Below are 17,829 nucleotides of genomic sequence, written 5' to 3' on the forward strand. Positions count from 1 at the left end.
CCCCCCCCCCCCCATGGGAAAGAGAAATCCAGGCTTGTGTTATAATTTTAGGGTTCCACCTCAGTCACCGGTAGGCACCACAAATGGCTACCCAAATATGTGAGCAAAGATATGAAGGGGTGTACGTTGCACAATTTGCGCGTGAAATTTTTTGGAGGAACAACGGAGAGAGGGAAATTCAGACCAACAATTGGTAACCGCTTGAGTTTGTGTTTAACTGGGAATGTAGCCTATGGAGGTGGGTTGCAGCGGTGGATATACTTTCCAGCGCGTGGTCTTCCGCTTGAACCATGGGTGAGGGACGAGCATTCTGCCATGCGTTGTTCGCTAATCTGGAGAACACTCACAGCAAGTTATGCACAGCGTAAGGACTTTTTCTTTGCAAGTGGACCTGCTAACTGGGAATTGCCAATAAAAAATAATTTCGCTTTTTTTTCTTTTTTTTTCTGCTTTTTTTTCTTTTTTTTTTCTTGTTTTTTTTTCTTGTTTTTTTTTTTGTTTTTTCTTAAAATTATGGAGTTCCCCTGATGCTACACCGCAACAAGGACAAATCGATCGCGCACCAAACTGGAAGAGTCCAATTAGGGCGGTTGATAAGTTGTGTGCTGGACTTCCCCATCATTAATATAATTTCTTTTCCTCCCCTTTGGGACGCGTTCGCACGCGGGTTATTTCCGTATGCCTTGGGAATACGCCCCCGAAAGGTATGCCATAAAAATACGCAAAAAAGGTATGCTTAAAAAATACGCAAAAAATATATGCTTAAAAAATACGCCTCAAAAATACGCCTCAAAAATACGCCTCAAAAATACGCCTCAAAAATACGCCTCAAAAATGCGCCTCAAAAATGCGCCTCAAAAATGCGCCTCAAAAATGGCCCCACAAAATCTCCCTCCAACGCTTGCACCTCCACGTATGCACGGCCCCGCTTTCTGCCTTCCCCGGGAGAAATTCCTGAACACCACCCCCCGAGCACCGGAGGGGGAAAATCAGCTGTGCGCACGACTCACCGTTTGGTCGACTAGCTGGCTGGCTACCTGCATGATGATTAGCTCCTTCGCAGCTGTGAATTGGGCAAATGCGTAATTAATGAAATGGAGAAAAAAAACGAAAAAAAAGTGGAAAAAAAAAGGAAAAAGGAGCTGAAAAAAAGCGGAAAAAAAAGCGGAACAAAAGTGGAAAAGTTAAGCGAAGTAACGCAAAAAGGGGAAAAAAAAACGGCCTACGAGATAACCAAACAAATTTTTAAGTTGAACAACGAAAGAGAACGATTAATAGATTTGCCGTATGTCATCATAGAGGCACCCCATTTTTGTAGTTACTGTTCGTGATTGGCAAATCCACCAATTTTTGTGCTTGACGTGAACGTGGGGGCAAGGCAGAAAAACCCAGTTGTTCTTTCCTGCGCGCGTTTTGTGGATCTCCGGCGGGGGGGAAGGACGCCAGGAGAGGAAGAGCCCACGCGTAGACGACGCAGTCACGTGGGAACGAAGCGGTCACGTGGAAACGAAGCGGTCACGTGGAAACGACGCAGTCACGTGGAAACGGCACAGCCGCGTGGAAACGGCACAACCACGTGGAAACGGCACAACCACGTGGAAACGACGCAGTCACGCACAACTCGCGACCGAGCAAATAAAATGAGCACAGAAGAGTAGCATGAATACGAACAAAAATAAAACGTTTCACAAAAAACTGAAGAATAAAAGAGTTATCAAGGAATTTTCCTACGTTTCTTTTAAGAAGGAAATTGCAAAGCTGTACGAAAAGGAGAAGGACTTCTTTAAGCAGATGCATAATGGGACTCTATCGTCGGAAGATGTTGTAAAATATGACAGGGAGAGCGAGCAGTGTGGGGAGCAGCAGTGTGGGGAGCAGCAGGGGCAGGTGCAGCGGCAAGTGCAGCGGCAGCTGGGAGAGATACAGGAACTGCCGGCGGAGCAGCGGGAGGGGGGACACCCCGTAGATTGTGTCGGGTTGGTGGTCAAGGTGCGCAAAGGACATACGACGCCCCGTTTACGACGAAAGAGCGCCAAAAGACAAGAGGCCACCAAGGGGGAGAATCCCAAAGGAGGTGTAACCGGCCGAGTAGATGTTCTGAAGGCCTTGTCCGTGGGCGACAAAGACACGGAGAGTTTCCACTCGTGCTCTATGGAGAAGGGGGAGAAGCTGGAGAAGGGGGAGAAGTTGGAGAAGGGGGAGAAGGTGAAGAAGGCGAAGAAGGCGGAGAAGGCGGAGAAAGCGGAGAAAGCGGAGAAAGCGCATGGCGCCGTGAGCGACCCCGAGCAGATAACCCAGCAGGAGGAAAAGGATGTCATAAGGCAAGTGCTACAAATCATCATAACAAAAAAAAAATCACCGATATTGTAAAAACGCACTTTGATGAAAACAAAATAAAGTATATAAGCGCACGAATGATGAAATACATTTTAAAAAAAGCAGAAAAAAATGTGGATTTTCAGATGATAAAAATTCTCCTGGTTCAGAATGTAGATAAGAAGAACATAGAAAGTACAATAAATACCAAGGGGAAAAGGAAGTTATTCAAAAATTATATTTTTTCCAAGCAAAAAGTGAGGGCTATAGAATGTGTGCTGCTTCACATAGCTCAGATGGATGAAGATCATTACACTTTTCGTGAGTCTTATAAAGAGTTAGACATATCATCGGATGAGTACCTGTTGTGTGTGGAAGCCGTGTGTGTTTATTTGACACAGAATGTGCAGAAGGATAAGGCGAACTATAGAAAATACTTGGCTATACATAGACACGTTAGGGAGCTTTTGCGTGGGTACATCAGTGTATATGAAAGCGGCAGTAGTAGATCCGTGCATGGGACCACGGGCGTGGATACGCAGGGAGATGAGGACAGTCAGAGGATCAAACAGAAGAAAAAGAAGAAGAAGAAAAAGAAAAGCAAGAATGCCACCGAGGCAGAGGAGGATATTGCCCCTCTGCGCACTGACGAAGGGGGATGTGCGAGCTGCAAAACCAGGGAGGACAGCGACGGTGGGGGACCCACAAAGAGCAGCACAGACAAGAGTAACACCGCCAAAAGCAGCACTTCCAAAAGCAGCACCGCCAAGAGCAACCCCACGAGGGAGAGCCCCATCGCGGAAGTTCCACAGCAACCGGATGCGCCCTACGAAGGCTCTGAAAAACTGTTCAAAATGGTGAACGAAGAAATGAAAAAAAGGGATCGAGAAATTGACACACTAAAAAGGTCATTGGAGCTGATAGAAAAGGATGTGAAGCTGCTGCTCAGGAAGAGTGGCGTCAGGACAGATCCGGTGGACTACTCGTTGGAGGCTTCCAGAAGGAGCAACTCTTCGTATTGCAGCGCGGAGAAGGCACCTCCACAGGGGAAGTCATCTGTGAAGTCAGCTGGGAAGTCAGCCGTGAAATTAGGCGCCAAGTCAGCCGTCAAGTCAGCCACCAAGTCAGCCGCCGAGCCAGCCGCCAAGCCAGCCGCGGAACCACTTGTAGCCATCCCCATAAGCGAGGAAGATGTGACGTCATTCAGGCACAAGGCATTCGTCCTGATGAACCTGTTGAATGAGCACCTCACCGAGAAGGAAACCAAAACAGGCGCAAGTGCGAAGAAGCAAACGGAAGGGGAGCCACTAACTCTGAGTTATTTGAACGATGAAATTGACAGACTGATAGGAATCATGACGAGGGGGGATAAACCGTGTGGCGAGAAACTGTGTGACGGCAAACCGTGTAGCGGCAAACCGTGCAGCGGCAAACCGTTTGGCTACAAACCGTGTGGCGACGTGAGACAAAGCATCAGTGAGGTGTGGAGCCCCTCGGAGGGTGCCTCCAACTTCGAGGAGGAACGATACAAATTGGTATCTCCCCAAATGAAGGGAATGTACAGAAAGGGAAAGGCAGCCAAGGGTGAGCAGTTCTTCGAGCAGATAATTGGGGAGGTGTCAAATGTGGGAAGAAAAGCAGGAGCCAAGGAAGAAGACAGAATTGTGCACATGGCAGGGAAAGCTGCTTTTGCGAAAATGGGCTCCTTTAAAATGGGATCAACATCTGAGTTAAAGAAAAACCAAAACGATGCGACCAAGATAGAGAATAAGGTTTCCCCACAAAGCTACACAGATAGGGTGAAAGAAAGGCAAAAGAAATCATCCATCTACGCGTACGACATAAGTACCACTCGGTGGAGCAACCACTACAGCGTACTTGAACCGAAAAGGGAAAGGAAAAAAAATAGCATCGTTGAATACGTTAATAATTTTATGAGCAGTGTAGCGAATGATAAGATAAACAAAGAAATCTCATCTGTGGAGAGTAGCAAAAGGGAAGACATGGTTACTTCTCAAAACACAAGCTCGGATGCATCCGTCATGGTGGTGAACACGTATAGGAGGAGAAACTACTTCCAAGAATATATGAATTACTGCAATGAGGTTGACGAGGATGATGGGGATGCAGAGCAGAGTGACCTCGTGCCGGTGAACAAGCCCCCCCATGTGTACTCCAGGGGCGGCAGGAGCACCAACCAGTGGAAACGCGAGAATAAAGAGAAAAGAGAAAAGGAGGCTGAGGCTGGGGCAGAGGCCGGGGCTGAGGCAGATAAAGAGGGGGTGATCGAAAACCGGGCGAAGAGTGAACACCTGATGAACCTGAATGCGAAACAGACCAACCGCATGCTGAGCATCGGCAAGGTTAACAGCAACAACACGACGACGACGACGAACCATTCCGTTGAGAGGAGAGAGATCGGAGTTGTGGAGGACAGCGACAGGAATCAGGAGGAAGAGAAGGGGAAGAAGAAACGGAAGGAGCAGAAGGGAAGCGCTCATGAAGTAGCGCAGGCGCTAGTGCAGGGGATTGTGATAGCGGGCAGACGGGACGAAAGGGAGGACCCAGCGAAGGAAAGGAAGAATAAAGAAGGCCAAGAGGAGGATAACAACCATTGTGGGGGCAAAGATGACAAAGGAGAAAGTGACGATGATGAGGAGGGGGAGAAGAAGAAGAAGCAACATCCGCAGCAGTTGGACGAGCTTGACAAGCTGAGCGATCATGAGACGGAGAGCGGCGACAGTGTGGTATACAACTATAACCTGTATAACGCCATCTACGACCTGAACGAACAGTTTTCCTCTGTGGTGAAGAATATGTACCAGGAGAAAGAGGTTGGGGGGACACTCGGAGGGTCTCCGGAAAATGAAAAGGTGAAGTCTAAGGGGAAGTCTAAGGGGAAGAAAGGAGGGAAGGTCCAGCAGGAAGTGGAGGACTCGGTCGAAGTTGGCGAATCGGGCGAATCGGGCGAATCGGGCGAAGTGGGTGACGTCGCAGAGAGTGGCGAGAAAAGGAGGAGAGATGAGAAACTAAAAAGGAAGGCCAAAAGGAAGGAAGAGAAACGGCGAAGGAAGGAACTGCTGCAGGAGGAAAAAAGGAAAGTGAAGGAAACAAAAAAGGAAGAGAAGAAAAAAATAAAAGAAATGAAAAAGGAAGAAAAGAAGAAAATGAAGGAGGCGGAGAAGGGGAAGAAGAAGAAGTTGAAAGAGGCGCGGGAAGCGAGGGAACAGGAGGAAATGAAAGCGAAGGAGGTGAAGAAGGCCAAGGAGGCCAAGAAGGCCAAGGAGGGCAAGGAGGGCAAGGAGGCCAAGAAGGCCAAGAAGACCAAGGAGGCGAAGGAGGCCAAGAAGGCCAAGAAGGCAAAAAGGGCTGCGGCCAAAGCAGCCGCAAAGGTAGAGGCAAAGTCGGCCGCAACCGCAGCGGCCGAGCACGTGGAAGGAAAGCTCACAGAATACTCCTCCATGAGGGAGGACAGCCCCAGTGAAGATACTCAGGCGGCTCCCCCCCCAAACAACGACTACAACTTCATCGATGCCACGTCCAGCGACAAGCAGAAGAGGATGAGTACGTACGGGGGGAGGACCATATACGATGAGTACATAACTCAGGAGAAGGCAATTAGGGGCATCATCAAGAAGAAATACATACGGGTAAGTGGCTACGGAGTGTACCAGTTGATCGGGTTGGTGTTGGCGTGGATGGGCTCCTTTGCGTCTTCGCTACGCGAGGGGGGCGAATCATTTGGACGCGCCTTCCAGGCGGCCATCCGCTCGTCCGCCGCGTGAAAAGCGTGCGCACTGCGTCCCCACGGCGGTTTTGCGGCGTAACAGCGCGTAACACTGCTAACACTGCATAACACTGCATAACACTGCATAACACCGCGTAACACCGCTTAACATCGCTCCTCCCCTTCTCGCAGGGCATCCTCACCGTCCGGAGACACGACTACGGGTTTGTCATCTGCAACGACAGGAAGGTGCACATAAAGTCGAAGAAGGACATGAACAGAGCGATCGACGGGGACGCAGTGGTGGTCAAGCTGAAGAGGGACAAAAGGGGAGAGGCAAGCGAGGTAGGAGAGACGAAGAGGGGAAAAATGATCACCGATAAGGAGTACGCTAAGCGGGGAAAAACGCTCACCGATGAGTACGCTAAGGGGGGAAAAAAATTAAATGGCTGGATGGAAGAGAAGAAGGCAGACGAACTAACAGGAAAAATAATCTACATAGAAGAACATCACGGGTCGAACATCCAATACGTGTGCATATTTAGAGAAAAAATGAAAAGGCAAAAGTTCAGCATGGCAATCCCATTTAAAAAAAGTATCCCATTTATTAAAGTAGAAAATAAACACATAATTGAATTCATGAACAGGAGTAACGTCATGGATATAACGAATCAGCTAGTCTATATAAAAATATTTCAGTGGAATACAAATGAGTTATTCCCAGAAGGCAGAATTGTGGAACTACTTGGGCAGAATGACTTATTCCACAACATGCAAAATGCTATTTTGCTCAACTATAATTTAAATTTTAATTTAAAAGAACCTTTGGAGGATAATTTTTTAAAAAAATTGAAAAACAAGGATATTTTGTACAGTGATATAGTGAATGAAGAAATAAAGAAGAGAATGGACTTAAGTAAAAAATGTATTTTCACTATCGATCCTGAAACTGCCAGAGATTTGGATGATGCGATTAATATTAGCAGAATAAGTAAAAAAAAAATTATAAAATGCAATTTTTACATTAAAGTTATTCATAACTTGATGGTCCACAATGGAGAAATTGAGTCCATTTTGGAAAAAAATCTCTCCTTTTTTGTTAAAGAGGATGATGATTTTTTTCAGACATTGAAGGAGAATAAATACATCAAAGAAATGGAAGATATTAAGTATGAAAATTTTGTCAAAGATAAAATGGAGGGGAAAAAAAAAAAAAATTTGTACGTAGGGAAAGAAGCTGTGAACAGGTACAGTGGGGGGAACTACCACCACTATCAGGTAGACAAACACGGTGGGAACTCTTCTAGGAAAAGGAAGACCCACGCTGATGAGACGTGCTCCCGTTACACACAACAGGGGAACCAATATATGGGAAGCAGCAGCTCGTTGGAGGAAGAAAACTCTCTTCAGAAAAGCAACAGCAGCGAAGAGGCGATGGGGAACTATCACCATGTGGTGGGCAACCAGAAGGGAAGGTCCAAGTATGATCCCCCCAGGGTGCACAAGAATTATGGCGACTCGGAATCGGGCATGGGGGTCCGCAGCACCGCGAGGGGAGGACCACACAGAGGTGTGAGGAACGGCGTAAGGAACGGCGAAAGGAACGGCGTAAGGAACGGCGAAAGGAACGGCGTAAGGAACGGCGTAAGGAACGGCGAAAGGAGAGACAGGGACAATCGCCTGAGCAACTGCGGAAACCCGTTTGAGGATTCCTCTATGTGTAATTCTGGCTGGGGCCGGGAAAACGAGGAGAGCGCCCGTTGGAAGAAGCGGCTGGCACAGGAGGATAGCGATGACAGGGAGGAGATTAGCGATGACGGTGAGGTGGATGACGAGGATGGAGATGACGAGGATGGAGATGACGATAATGGCAACGGCAATGGCAACGGCAATGGCAACGGCAATGGCAACTGCCAAGCTCGTGGTCGTGGAGAGAACGATGGCGGCGCCGACCCCAGCAAGCTCGCGAAGTACCAGCATATCTTCAAAAAGTACCTGAACGAAGACATAGGAAGGGACGTCCTGAGCAACCACGACTTGTTCTGCGAAAAGTGCAAAAGACACATAACCCTGAAGGAAATAATAAAAGACATGACAGAAAAAAAATGGAAAAAATACAACCTGTTCGAAGTGGGAGTACACATAACAGACGTAGCCTATTTCATCAAAGAAAACTCCTCCCTCGATATCGATGCTCGTAACAGAGCTATGACTATATATCTAACACATACTTGCTTTCCGATGATTTCCAGAATATTAAGTGAATCTTTATGTAGCTTGGATCCTATTAATAGCCGATTGTGCTTGTCCATATTTTTTTACATGGACAGTGCAGGTAGAATTGATCATAATTCTTTTTTCCTCAAGGAAAGCATAATAAACAGTAAGGTGAGATTTACTTATGAGGAGGTATACTTACTTGTGAAAAATTATAGCAAATTGAGAAAGGTGATTAACCGTTTGATGAAGGAGGAACGCAGCAGGAGCGCTTCGCGCTTTTTGGGAGTGCCCGCGGGGGGGGATACTTCTGCGTGGGTGAATGTGCCAACTCAGTGGGAGAAGCGGCAGGAGGGAGATGATGCAGTGAGGGGAGGAACTGTTGGAGAGGTGCTCGATTTGGGGGAGCACGCCAAGCGCGACATACACGGCGTACACGGCGTACACGACATACACGGCGAACACGACATACACGGCGTACACGGCGTACACGACATGCACGACATACACGGCGTACAAGGTATACACGACATACGCACTGCGCAAACTTCGAACACTTCTCAAACTGCGCGCACTGCGGAAAAGGGGCCCCTCGCGGCGGTCGCGGCTGAGAAGGAGCAAGTCAGCCAGAAGAGCAGCCTGTACAGGAAATTCCTCAATCTGCATTTTTACTCGAAAAAGAAGAAGAGCGCAAGCGGCGAGTGCGAGAATGCCTCGTGTGGGAACGCTACCTACGGGCGCACCGAACCGGGCGGCAAGGGTGGCGGCAAGGGTGGCGGCAACAATGGCGGAAATAACAACGACGGAGGTAACGGCAACGGCCGCCAGAATGACCTCCAGAATGACCGCCAGAACGACCGCCAGAACGACCGCCAGAATGACCGCCAGAACGACCGCCAGAACGGCGGCAATAACAGCTGCAACAAGGTGCTGCTCAGCGGAAGCAACAACGAGGAGACAAAGAAGAAAAACACCATGATGAAGCAACACATTCTGCAACACGAAGAAGTAAAAAAAGGAGTAAAGGCTATCCTAAAAATTTTCCAAAGCCTAAACAATAGGAATTACAAGCTCTCCTACAAAAAAATTTTTCAAGTTGTAAAGAACTTGTATTACCTGCACAAGGTCACCAAGCGAGCAAGAGTCATACGAAAAAATAATGGCTCTCTCCTTTTCAATAATGATAAAATGAATATCATCCTCTCCAGTACATGTACTCCTATAGCAATTGTAAAGAAAAAATTTACCTTTGCTAATTACTTAGTGGAGGAACTCATGTTAAGTGCCAACAAGTTAGTTGCAATTCGTCAGTATTTTAGTAAATATAGAAACGTGTCCGTTTTTAGATGTCACAGTATGGATAACATAATCGAAACAAGTGACATAATTGAAGTTTTGGAGAAGCATGGAATTTATTTGCAAGTTTCTGATTTGAGGCATATATTGAAATTTTTGGATGAGGCTAGAAGTGTTATTAAACAGAAGAGTAAAAATATCTCAGATATCGTATGTGCCTATGCGAAGAAGAAAATGATGAGAGCAGAATATCACACGTTTAAGCATATAAAGGACAACCACATGAGTACTTACCACTATGCCTTGTCTTTTCTTTTATACACGCACTTTACTTCTCCGATTAGACGATACCCAGATATTTTGGTTCATCGCGTTATAAAGAAAATCATCAGTGACGAGAACAAGCTGAACGGCCAGCTCTGCACTCGGCAGGAAATCCTGGCCGCACCGGACACCTCCGACGTGGTGCGTAGGGAGTAGAAGCGGCGCAGTGGAGTAGAAGCGGCGCAGTAGAGTAGAATCGTTGCGTAGGAGCAGCAGCGCAGTGGAGTAGAAGCGTTGCGTAGGAGCAGCGCCGCAGTGGAGTAGAAGCGGTCCATACGTTAGCACGTTCGCATAATTGCATACAGACGTGCTACCCCATTTGCACATTACCGTGCTCACCTATGTACGCACCTTCCACCACCACCCCCTTAGGGCATCATTGAGAAAATTTGCGAAAACTGCAACAACTGCAAGACAAAATCCAAGTGGGCCCAGATAGACTGCGAAATTGTAAGGAGCTTCTTTTGCGCGGAGAAGTGCAGATGGGAGGGAACTGAGTTGTCCTCCCACCAGTTTGAGTGTCACGTGACGTGTGGAAGCGGATGGTCTTTTCCCCATTCGATCCATGAGTACACCATTTGAGGAACACCTTTATTCGTTCTATGGTCCCTGTGGTGTGAGTAATTTCTCCTTTTTTTTTTTTTTTTCAGGCCTTTTTCTGCTTGTATTTGCAGAAGCGGGACTATCCGGGTTACAACAGAGGTGGGTCATTCGTCTGCTCGTTCGTTTGTTCGTTTGTTCGTTTGTTCATTTGTTCGTTTGCGTTTTGCTTACATGTTCACACGTTTTTATTTCCCCCCACACCCACAGGCATCATCATGGATATTTACAGGGAGAAGTCTTCTATATTCTTCAAGTCCTTCTCATTTGAAAATGTAAACACTGAGGGAGAGGAGATGTTTTTCCGAGCGGAGGGTTCAGTAGATCGGCACTCTGCGGCGCGATCACATACGAAACCGCTTTTCCCGCACTGTGCAATTTTTTACTCACCTTTTTTTTTCTTCCCCTCCACCAGAGCCTCTACTACAGCGGTTACGAAAAGCATATCAGCAAAATGAATAAGAACCATCAGGTAGAATTTGCGGGGCACCCCTTTTCTCCCCCCCCCTGTGCATATAGATATGACCACTTGTGCAAACGGGGAAACACACAAACAGGGAAACACGCAAACAGGGAAACACACAAACACACAAACACGGGAACACATTTGCGTGCATCTCTCCACTTCCCCTTTTCAGGAATATTTGAGCAACTACGTTATACAGGCAAATATGGTCAAGCAAGAGGTAAGGTGGAAAAAAGGAAATGCAACAAGCATGACATGCAGTTGGCAAGCTGGCCCAAGGCCGCAAGCCTGTATGACGTGCATATGCTGCACATCGTTTTGGGTCCCCCTTTTTTTTTCTCGTTGCAGCTCACACTTCATGTTTACAGTGCCAACAAGAGAAAGGTCATCATGCGAAGGGTGTATAAGGTATGAAGAGGCACACATAGTTATAGTTATGAGCAATCCTGAGGAAAAAAAAAAAAAAAGTCACCACTGCTTTGTTCAATTGAACCGAGCACCCCTGGTTGATCATCCCCACCACCGCGACGCTTGTGCACATGCGGAGTAAAAAAAAAAAAAAAAAAAAAAAAAAAAAATTAACAGCAACTCATATGTACACTCCTTTTTTTTTTTTTCCTTTTACCCTTTCCAGCGCTTCGATTACATTCCCCTGTATTTTTTCCCCTTGAACACGATGCCGCCATCGTATTTCCTGGCCGTCGCCATTGACAAGTGAAGAAGAATCGCGAGTTGCAAGTTGCAAGTGAATGACACAGCAGCGCAAAAGTGAACACCGTGATATCACACACAAGGACAGAGGGACACATCCCCAAGCGAGTGAACCATCGGTTGACTAGCTTCCCACGGGAACGCCCAGCTGGAGGAACTGCAGGGATTAAGGCAACGGAAGGGGAAAGTGCTACCATGAACACCCCACCCCCCCCTTCGTAACGTCGCCCCTGCGTTTCATTTCACGCTGTCCCCTTTTGTAGCATTTGTGCTCCGTTTTGCCATTTTGCGGACCTTTCGTTCCGCGCGCTGCTCTGCAGCTTTGGTCGAGTAGCATGCGTCATTTAAGCCTGCGCAAGCAGCCCTTTCTTTTTTGGTGTCTCCCCAAAGTGCGCCCCCCGCGCACGAGGAGCGCCTACCCGGATAGGCAGCTATCGGGATAGGCAGTTAACCAGTTAGGCGGTTAACCAGTTAGGCCGTTAACCCCCAATTTGTTAACCTCCAATTTGTTACCCCCAATTTGTTACCCCCAATTTGTTACCCCCCAATTTGTTACCCCCCAATTTTTAATTAACTCATTTGTAACAACTCGTTTGTAAAAAACCCATCTGTGGGTCGTTCCCTTTTGAAGGGCGCGATTTGCCCTTTTGCTTTTTTTTCCCCCTCGCTGCCTGCACCATGAGAAAGAGGCACTTCTCGACCGAGTGTGCTTTTCTTTTGCCCCGGTGAGGAGAGCCACTCTCCCGTGCGTGTGTCCCATGCGGCTAGCGAGACCCACCACGCACCATGGCATACGTCAACCTCCTCGTCTATCTCATTATGTGTCCCTTCAATGTAAGGCACATGTTGGATGCCCCCAGCTTCCCATTCCGGTTAGGAAGCAAAGCAACAAAGGGTGAAACATTTACGTATGGAGCGATTGGAAGGGAGAATCTGGGGAGGAGTTCCTCTCCCCGACATGATGAACTGTACATGTTGGAGCTAGCCAAAATATACTATCAAATTGTGTTAAAATATAAGATGGATATTAGACAAGGACAGGAAGAGAATTACGATTTGGTGGTAAGCTCCTTTGGGAAGGAAGCCAACAAGGGGATCTCCCTCCAAACAGTCCACGTCACAAATGATGCCATCTACCTGTTATACCAGAATGTGCAAAACGAACGTGAGATCCAAGTTAAGATAAAAAGGGGTGAAATATCTACCTATTTCGACCTCCTAAAGTTGAACTCTTGTTTGTACAAGCTCAACTCAGACGATTACAATTTAATGAAAAGAGCATCCGATCATAGTAAGCCAATAATGATCAGCACATACCACATATACATACTTCTGACAGTGTTTTCTCTTTGCACATACGTAGAGAAGAGTCTACTGCTTGAATTCCCAGCGTTGAAAAAGTGTCAAGTATTTCTAACCCTATGTTTGATATTTTTCCCAATAATTAGTTACCTTTTTTTTTTTTATATTTATGTGAGCATATTTGGAGTATTACTCACCTATGTGTTTTTTTACGCTCTCTTTTGGACCCTCTCTTGTAGAAGGAGAAGGGAACAGTTGAGTCAGCATACGGGTGATTGGACAACCAGTTGTGATAACTCACAAGGAGAACTCGACACGCAAGAAGAAAGACGTAAGAAGTGTTTAGTCCATATGAGACTAGCTAATCTATGCATTACCTACATATGCATATTCGCTGTGGATTTTTATTTTTTCCCAAAACAATTTTCCAAGTCTTTTTTTTTTGGTAACACTTTGATGGATTTAGGGGTCGGGGGGTGCATCACGTCAAGCGCGTATTCTCTGAACAGCAATAAACTCCTTCACTCTGCCAATCGCAGGGGACGTATAATCGATTGGAAGCACTTCTTTTTGTTTTTCTTGGGAATAGCTAGATACATTGCAGTGAAATTATTTAATTATAATTACAGCTTAACTGAGTATGGGATGCATTGGAATTTTTTTCTCACTCTCTTTTTTACACTCCTAATTTGTAACGCCCTACTTAACTTGATAAAAGGGGTTAGGCATGTCTTTCTCCTTAGCTGTTTTTTTATCTGTGTGTATGAATTTTTTATTTGGCGTCTAGACATTCCAAGTTACTTACTGGCAGATGATACAGAACGGACGAACTTTTTTTCCTTGAACAGAGAGGGCCTTATGAACGTGATTGGGTCCGTCAATCTGTACCTCTTTTCGTTTTCGCTATGGAATGGGTATGTGCTGCAGGATGAGGTGCAGCGGGGGAAGAGAGAGCAGCGGGGGAACACAGAACAGTGGGAGGGGGGATATGGCCAGCGCTCCCCAGCTTGCCTCACCCTAAAATTGCTTGCCCTGTCCCTCCTGTTCTACCTGCTGCACCTCCTTTTGAATTACTACGGAAACTACAGTGTGCGCATTTTGTGCAACGCGAACTATATATGCGTTATCTCCTCCGTGAGTCTGTTCGCGGCTGCCCTGAGCTACCTCGTAGAGGCAGTACTCCTACGCGAGAAGACCACCACAACCACCATCCCAGTTTTACAAAAAATGAATAGGCACACTCTCGCAGTGTTCCTCTTTTGCAACATAACCATGGGTACTTTCAACCTCCTGTTTCAGTCCCTTTTGTTTCCTTTATTTTTTGCATGCATCATTTTGGCGGCGTACTCATATGGTATGCTGCGCTTCGCGTCCCTGTTGCCTGGCCCCGCGGAGAGGGAGAGGGAGAGGGAGAGGGAGAGGGAGAAGCAGAAGGAGGAGTAGAAGCAGGGGGAGGAGTAGAAGCTGAAGGAGAAGCAGAAGGAGGAGTAGAAGCAGGAGGAGGAGTAGAAGCAGGAGGAGGAGTAGAAGCTGAAGGAGAAGCAGAAGAAGCAAAAGCGGGAGAAGCATTACCAGTTTGAGGGGTCTTTCGCTGGAGGGGAGGGGAGTCATGCCGCGTGGCCCATTTCCGTGCCGACCCCACCCACTGGGCCCATTTTTTATCATGTGTGTTTGTGTGTACATTGTGCGGGGGGTGACCGAACTGGGACGACGCGCGTTACAACATTTTGCCATTTTTGCAAACTGCTCAGTTTTGCTTAGCGCGGGCGTCCCCTTGGCACTCCACATGGAAAAACAAAAAAGGGGAACCGCCACACGGGCATGCTACACATACATATGTGCGTACATATGAGAATATATACACATGTGCATATATTTATATGTGCATATGTTTATATGCCTGTATCCGTTTGCATGTGCACTCTTATTCGAATGCGCGCGGTGAGGCGCAATTTGCTGGCGGGTCTCTGATCAGCGCATATCGCTCCGCGGGGTGGTGTCCTGTCCATAGTGCGTGTCCATCGTCACTTGAATGCAGCGAGACAACTCGTCGATCCCCATGTCGATTTTGTTCTTCAGAAGGATGTCGTGGAATACCTTTACGATGTTTTCCTCGTAAGTTTTTATTTGCAAATCGACCTGCACAAAGACGCGAAAAAAAAAAAGTTATGCACGTGTAGCATGTGACACGTGGAGGGATCATCATCCCTCAGCTTTTTCTTTCCTCCTGTTGAATAAGCTCCAATTGGGGCAACACAACAAGAGTTACCTTCGAATAGAGGTCCATAAGATTCATCTCGTGTTCTTTCCTTTCTCTCGAAATGGCGCTTCTCAGCTCATCATTCACCTCGCACTGTTCCCTTATCCGATTCTGCAGTGTCTTCACTTCGATTCTCCCTGACTCACGTTTGTCATCTTTCATTTTGTTCTTCAACTCTGATCTAAAGGGGGGAGAGCAATCATTTGGCACAATGGCTACGTGATTTTGTGATTGACGTTTGTATGTTTGTGGAAGGGAGAGAGGGATAAACACATGGGAAGAAAAGCATCCTCATGGGTATGCTCCACTGCGCTTAAAGGGGTACATTTTTTTCTTCAATGCTGCGTTCTCCTTCTTAGCATCACCGATGATTTTGGCCACTTCGGTCTGGTGCTCCTGCATGGCTGTCTGTAGAGGGGAGAAGGGGGGAGAGTGGACAGGCGGTTTGCCAACAGGATGACAGCTCTAAAGAGGCTATCATCATAAATGCACGAAGACACTCGAAATACCCAAACGAATGGAGTATAGTACTACTATTCAGGCCAAACAAGTATATAAAGCAGCCCCTACCTTCGCTCTCTCCTTCACATCCGCTTCAAACCTCCTGCAAGCGGCTATGCACATTTCGGTCATTTTCCTGTTCTCCTCCTTTTTCTCCTTCTCCTTCTTCCGACCAATTTGCAGTAGTTCAAGAGACACATTTCTGTACTTTCTGGAAGGGGAAAAAAAACATCCCAGTTGTGTGTGCAGTGGGATTTTTCTCAAATGGCTAGTCGTATTATTCTCCGCCGTACTGAATTAAAAAATCAACATCGAGGAGGACGTTATTTTTAATTTGTCCAATTTGGTGGATGTGCCTTTTTCTGATTTTCCTCAGGAAACGTTCGTATTTCTCAATCAGGTGGACTTTTTCGCGTTGCTCTTCTGCATTTCTGTGTTTGTAAATTTCGATGGTCTCGATTAGCTGCAACGGGGTTCGATGAATTCCACGCGCCCATGCGCAGTGACCAGGTGTCAGTTAGAAAGGGAAAGGGAATGAAGCTGGTACAAGAGGTTACGTACATGTGGACACCTCCCTCATGTGTATTTATTGATTTCTTACCTGCGGAATAGGGCACGAACTTTCCCCTTCTGGGTCATCTGCGCCAAGGTCGTCGTCCCTACAAGGGGGTGAAAAAAAAAAAACATACATATATACATGCATACATACATACGTGCATGATAAAAGGAGAACCATTCTCTCTGATCCCTCATGTTAACTTTTTTTTTGCACATTTGATCTCCCCCCTTTTGTGCCATTCTCAATTTTGGGATAACCTCCTCATTAATGCCCTATTGGTTGGTTCCTCCCTCTTCTGTACATTTTCACCTTCGATTTGGATCCTGTTTGGTGCGTCTTTCGCGTTTGTTTTATCTTCCTGGTGTACCCCTTCCTCCTTTGGTAGACCTTTCTTTTTCCTATTGTGTATTTTTTTCTCCTTTTCCAGCTTGAACTTGAGGCTGTACAGGTGCTCAATCAGTGTTTTAAACTGTGCAGGTGTGGGGGGGAAAGCATGCATGTGGGTGATGAAGCGGAAAATGTGATATCACTTCGCGTGTCCAGCGGATATGCCCCGGTTAACCATACCAATGTGTTTACTCCTTTTGCCCCTCCCCGAAGGCGTTACTCAAGTGAAGTTACTTCACGAGGATGAAAACTCACCTGAGAGTCTACTTTCATGCCATGCACAGGAATTGGGCTGGCATTAATCCCCACGGTGGGGATGCTTTCCCCAGTGGCATCCTCCCGATGAGCATGCTTTACGTATTTCTGGAAGTGGTTAGCAGTTGACATGCTGTCCCACAATTTTTTTTGGCGGGGGGTTCCCTTCTTCCTTTCTATATTTAAGATGAAGGAAAAAGATACAACAAAAGGGGGGAGAACTTTTTTTTTTTTTTTTTTTCCTCCTTTTAAGTTCGAAATGGCATAATAATTTGCGGAAAAAGGGGGACAAAGCGGGACAGCGGAAAAGGGGGAAAAAAAAAACGGGACAGCGGAAATGGGGGAAAAAAAAACGGGACAACGGAAATGGGGGGAAAAAAACGGACAGCGGAAAGGGAAAAAAAAAAAAATTCCTGGGATGTTAAACTCGGTAAGTATTTCCTCACTGCGAGAGCTAGTTGAAATTCCCTTTCTTTGCTCAGCCGTTCACTGTGGAAATTACTCACCCGCACGTGTGCACGCTGCAGTTGTAAGGCACAGGAGGGAGAACTTCAGAAGGGTGTATCCATGAACGGGAAGAGCAGTGAAAGCAAAAGTGGGAAAATTGGTGTGCAGATTGATGTGCAGATTGATTAGCAGCTTAATGTGCAGATTGATGAGCAGCGTAATGTGCAGCTTAATGTGCAATAAATGTTCCGAAATTTGTTGCCTCAAACGATGCCTCAAATGTTGCCTCAAATGTTGCCTCAAATGTTACCTCAAACCTTCCCGCAAATGTGCGCGCAACTTGGCGCACCAGGCGGGAGCTGCTGAACGGCGCGGCTGCGGTGGACCTCACGTTTGCACGAGCATACGACGCGGCTTGAGGCAACCAAGAGGAACCTCGGTGGAGAAAAAAAAAAAAAAAA

The 17,829-nt window shown here is 46.7% G+C and overlaps 3 protein-coding genes across 3 annotated transcripts; 2 read left to right on the forward strand and 1 right to left on the reverse strand.

The window, feature by feature from the left end:
• Positions 1-2,417: 2,417 nt before the first annotated feature.
• Positions 2,418-11,749, forward strand: PCYB_114170 (ribonuclease; the record flags this gene model as incomplete). The annotated part of the gene is made up of 9 exons (XM_004223296.1): positions 2,418-5,966; positions 6,236-10,021; positions 10,253-10,330; positions 10,531-10,582; positions 10,691-10,755; positions 10,896-10,952; positions 11,119-11,166; positions 11,295-11,354; positions 11,581-11,749. 9 exons carry the CDS (start codon positions 2,418-2,420, stop codon positions 11,662-11,664), a joined length of 7,779 nt encoding a protein of 2,592 aa, XP_004223344.1. The 3' UTR covers positions 11,665-11,749.
• A 694-nt stretch (positions 11,750-12,443) lies between these two features.
• PCYB_114180 (hypothetical protein) lies at positions 12,444-14,126 on the forward strand (the record flags this gene model as incomplete). Its single annotated transcript, XM_004223297.1, has 1 exon — positions 12,444-14,126. A coding segment is annotated over one exon (1,683 nt), but the record flags the coding sequence as incomplete, so codon positions are not given.
• Positions 14,127-15,510: 1,384 nt separating this feature from the next.
• PCYB_114190 (hypothetical protein) lies at positions 15,511-17,053 on the reverse strand (the record flags this gene model as incomplete). The annotated part of the gene is made up of 6 exons (XM_004223298.1): positions 15,511-15,627; positions 15,790-15,931; positions 16,014-16,183; positions 16,322-16,379; positions 16,537-16,748; positions 16,922-17,053. 6 exons carry the CDS (start codon positions 17,051-17,053, stop codon positions 15,511-15,513), a joined length of 831 nt encoding a protein of 276 aa, XP_004223346.1.
• Between the last annotated feature and the right edge of the window lie 776 nt (positions 17,054-17,829).

Source organism: Plasmodium cynomolgi, chromosome 11, assembly GCF_000321355.1.
Source record: "Plasmodium cynomolgi strain B DNA, chromosome 11, whole genome shotgun sequence".
In the NCBI taxonomy this organism is placed as follows: domain Eukaryota; phylum Apicomplexa; class Aconoidasida; order Haemosporida; family Plasmodiidae; genus Plasmodium; species Plasmodium cynomolgi.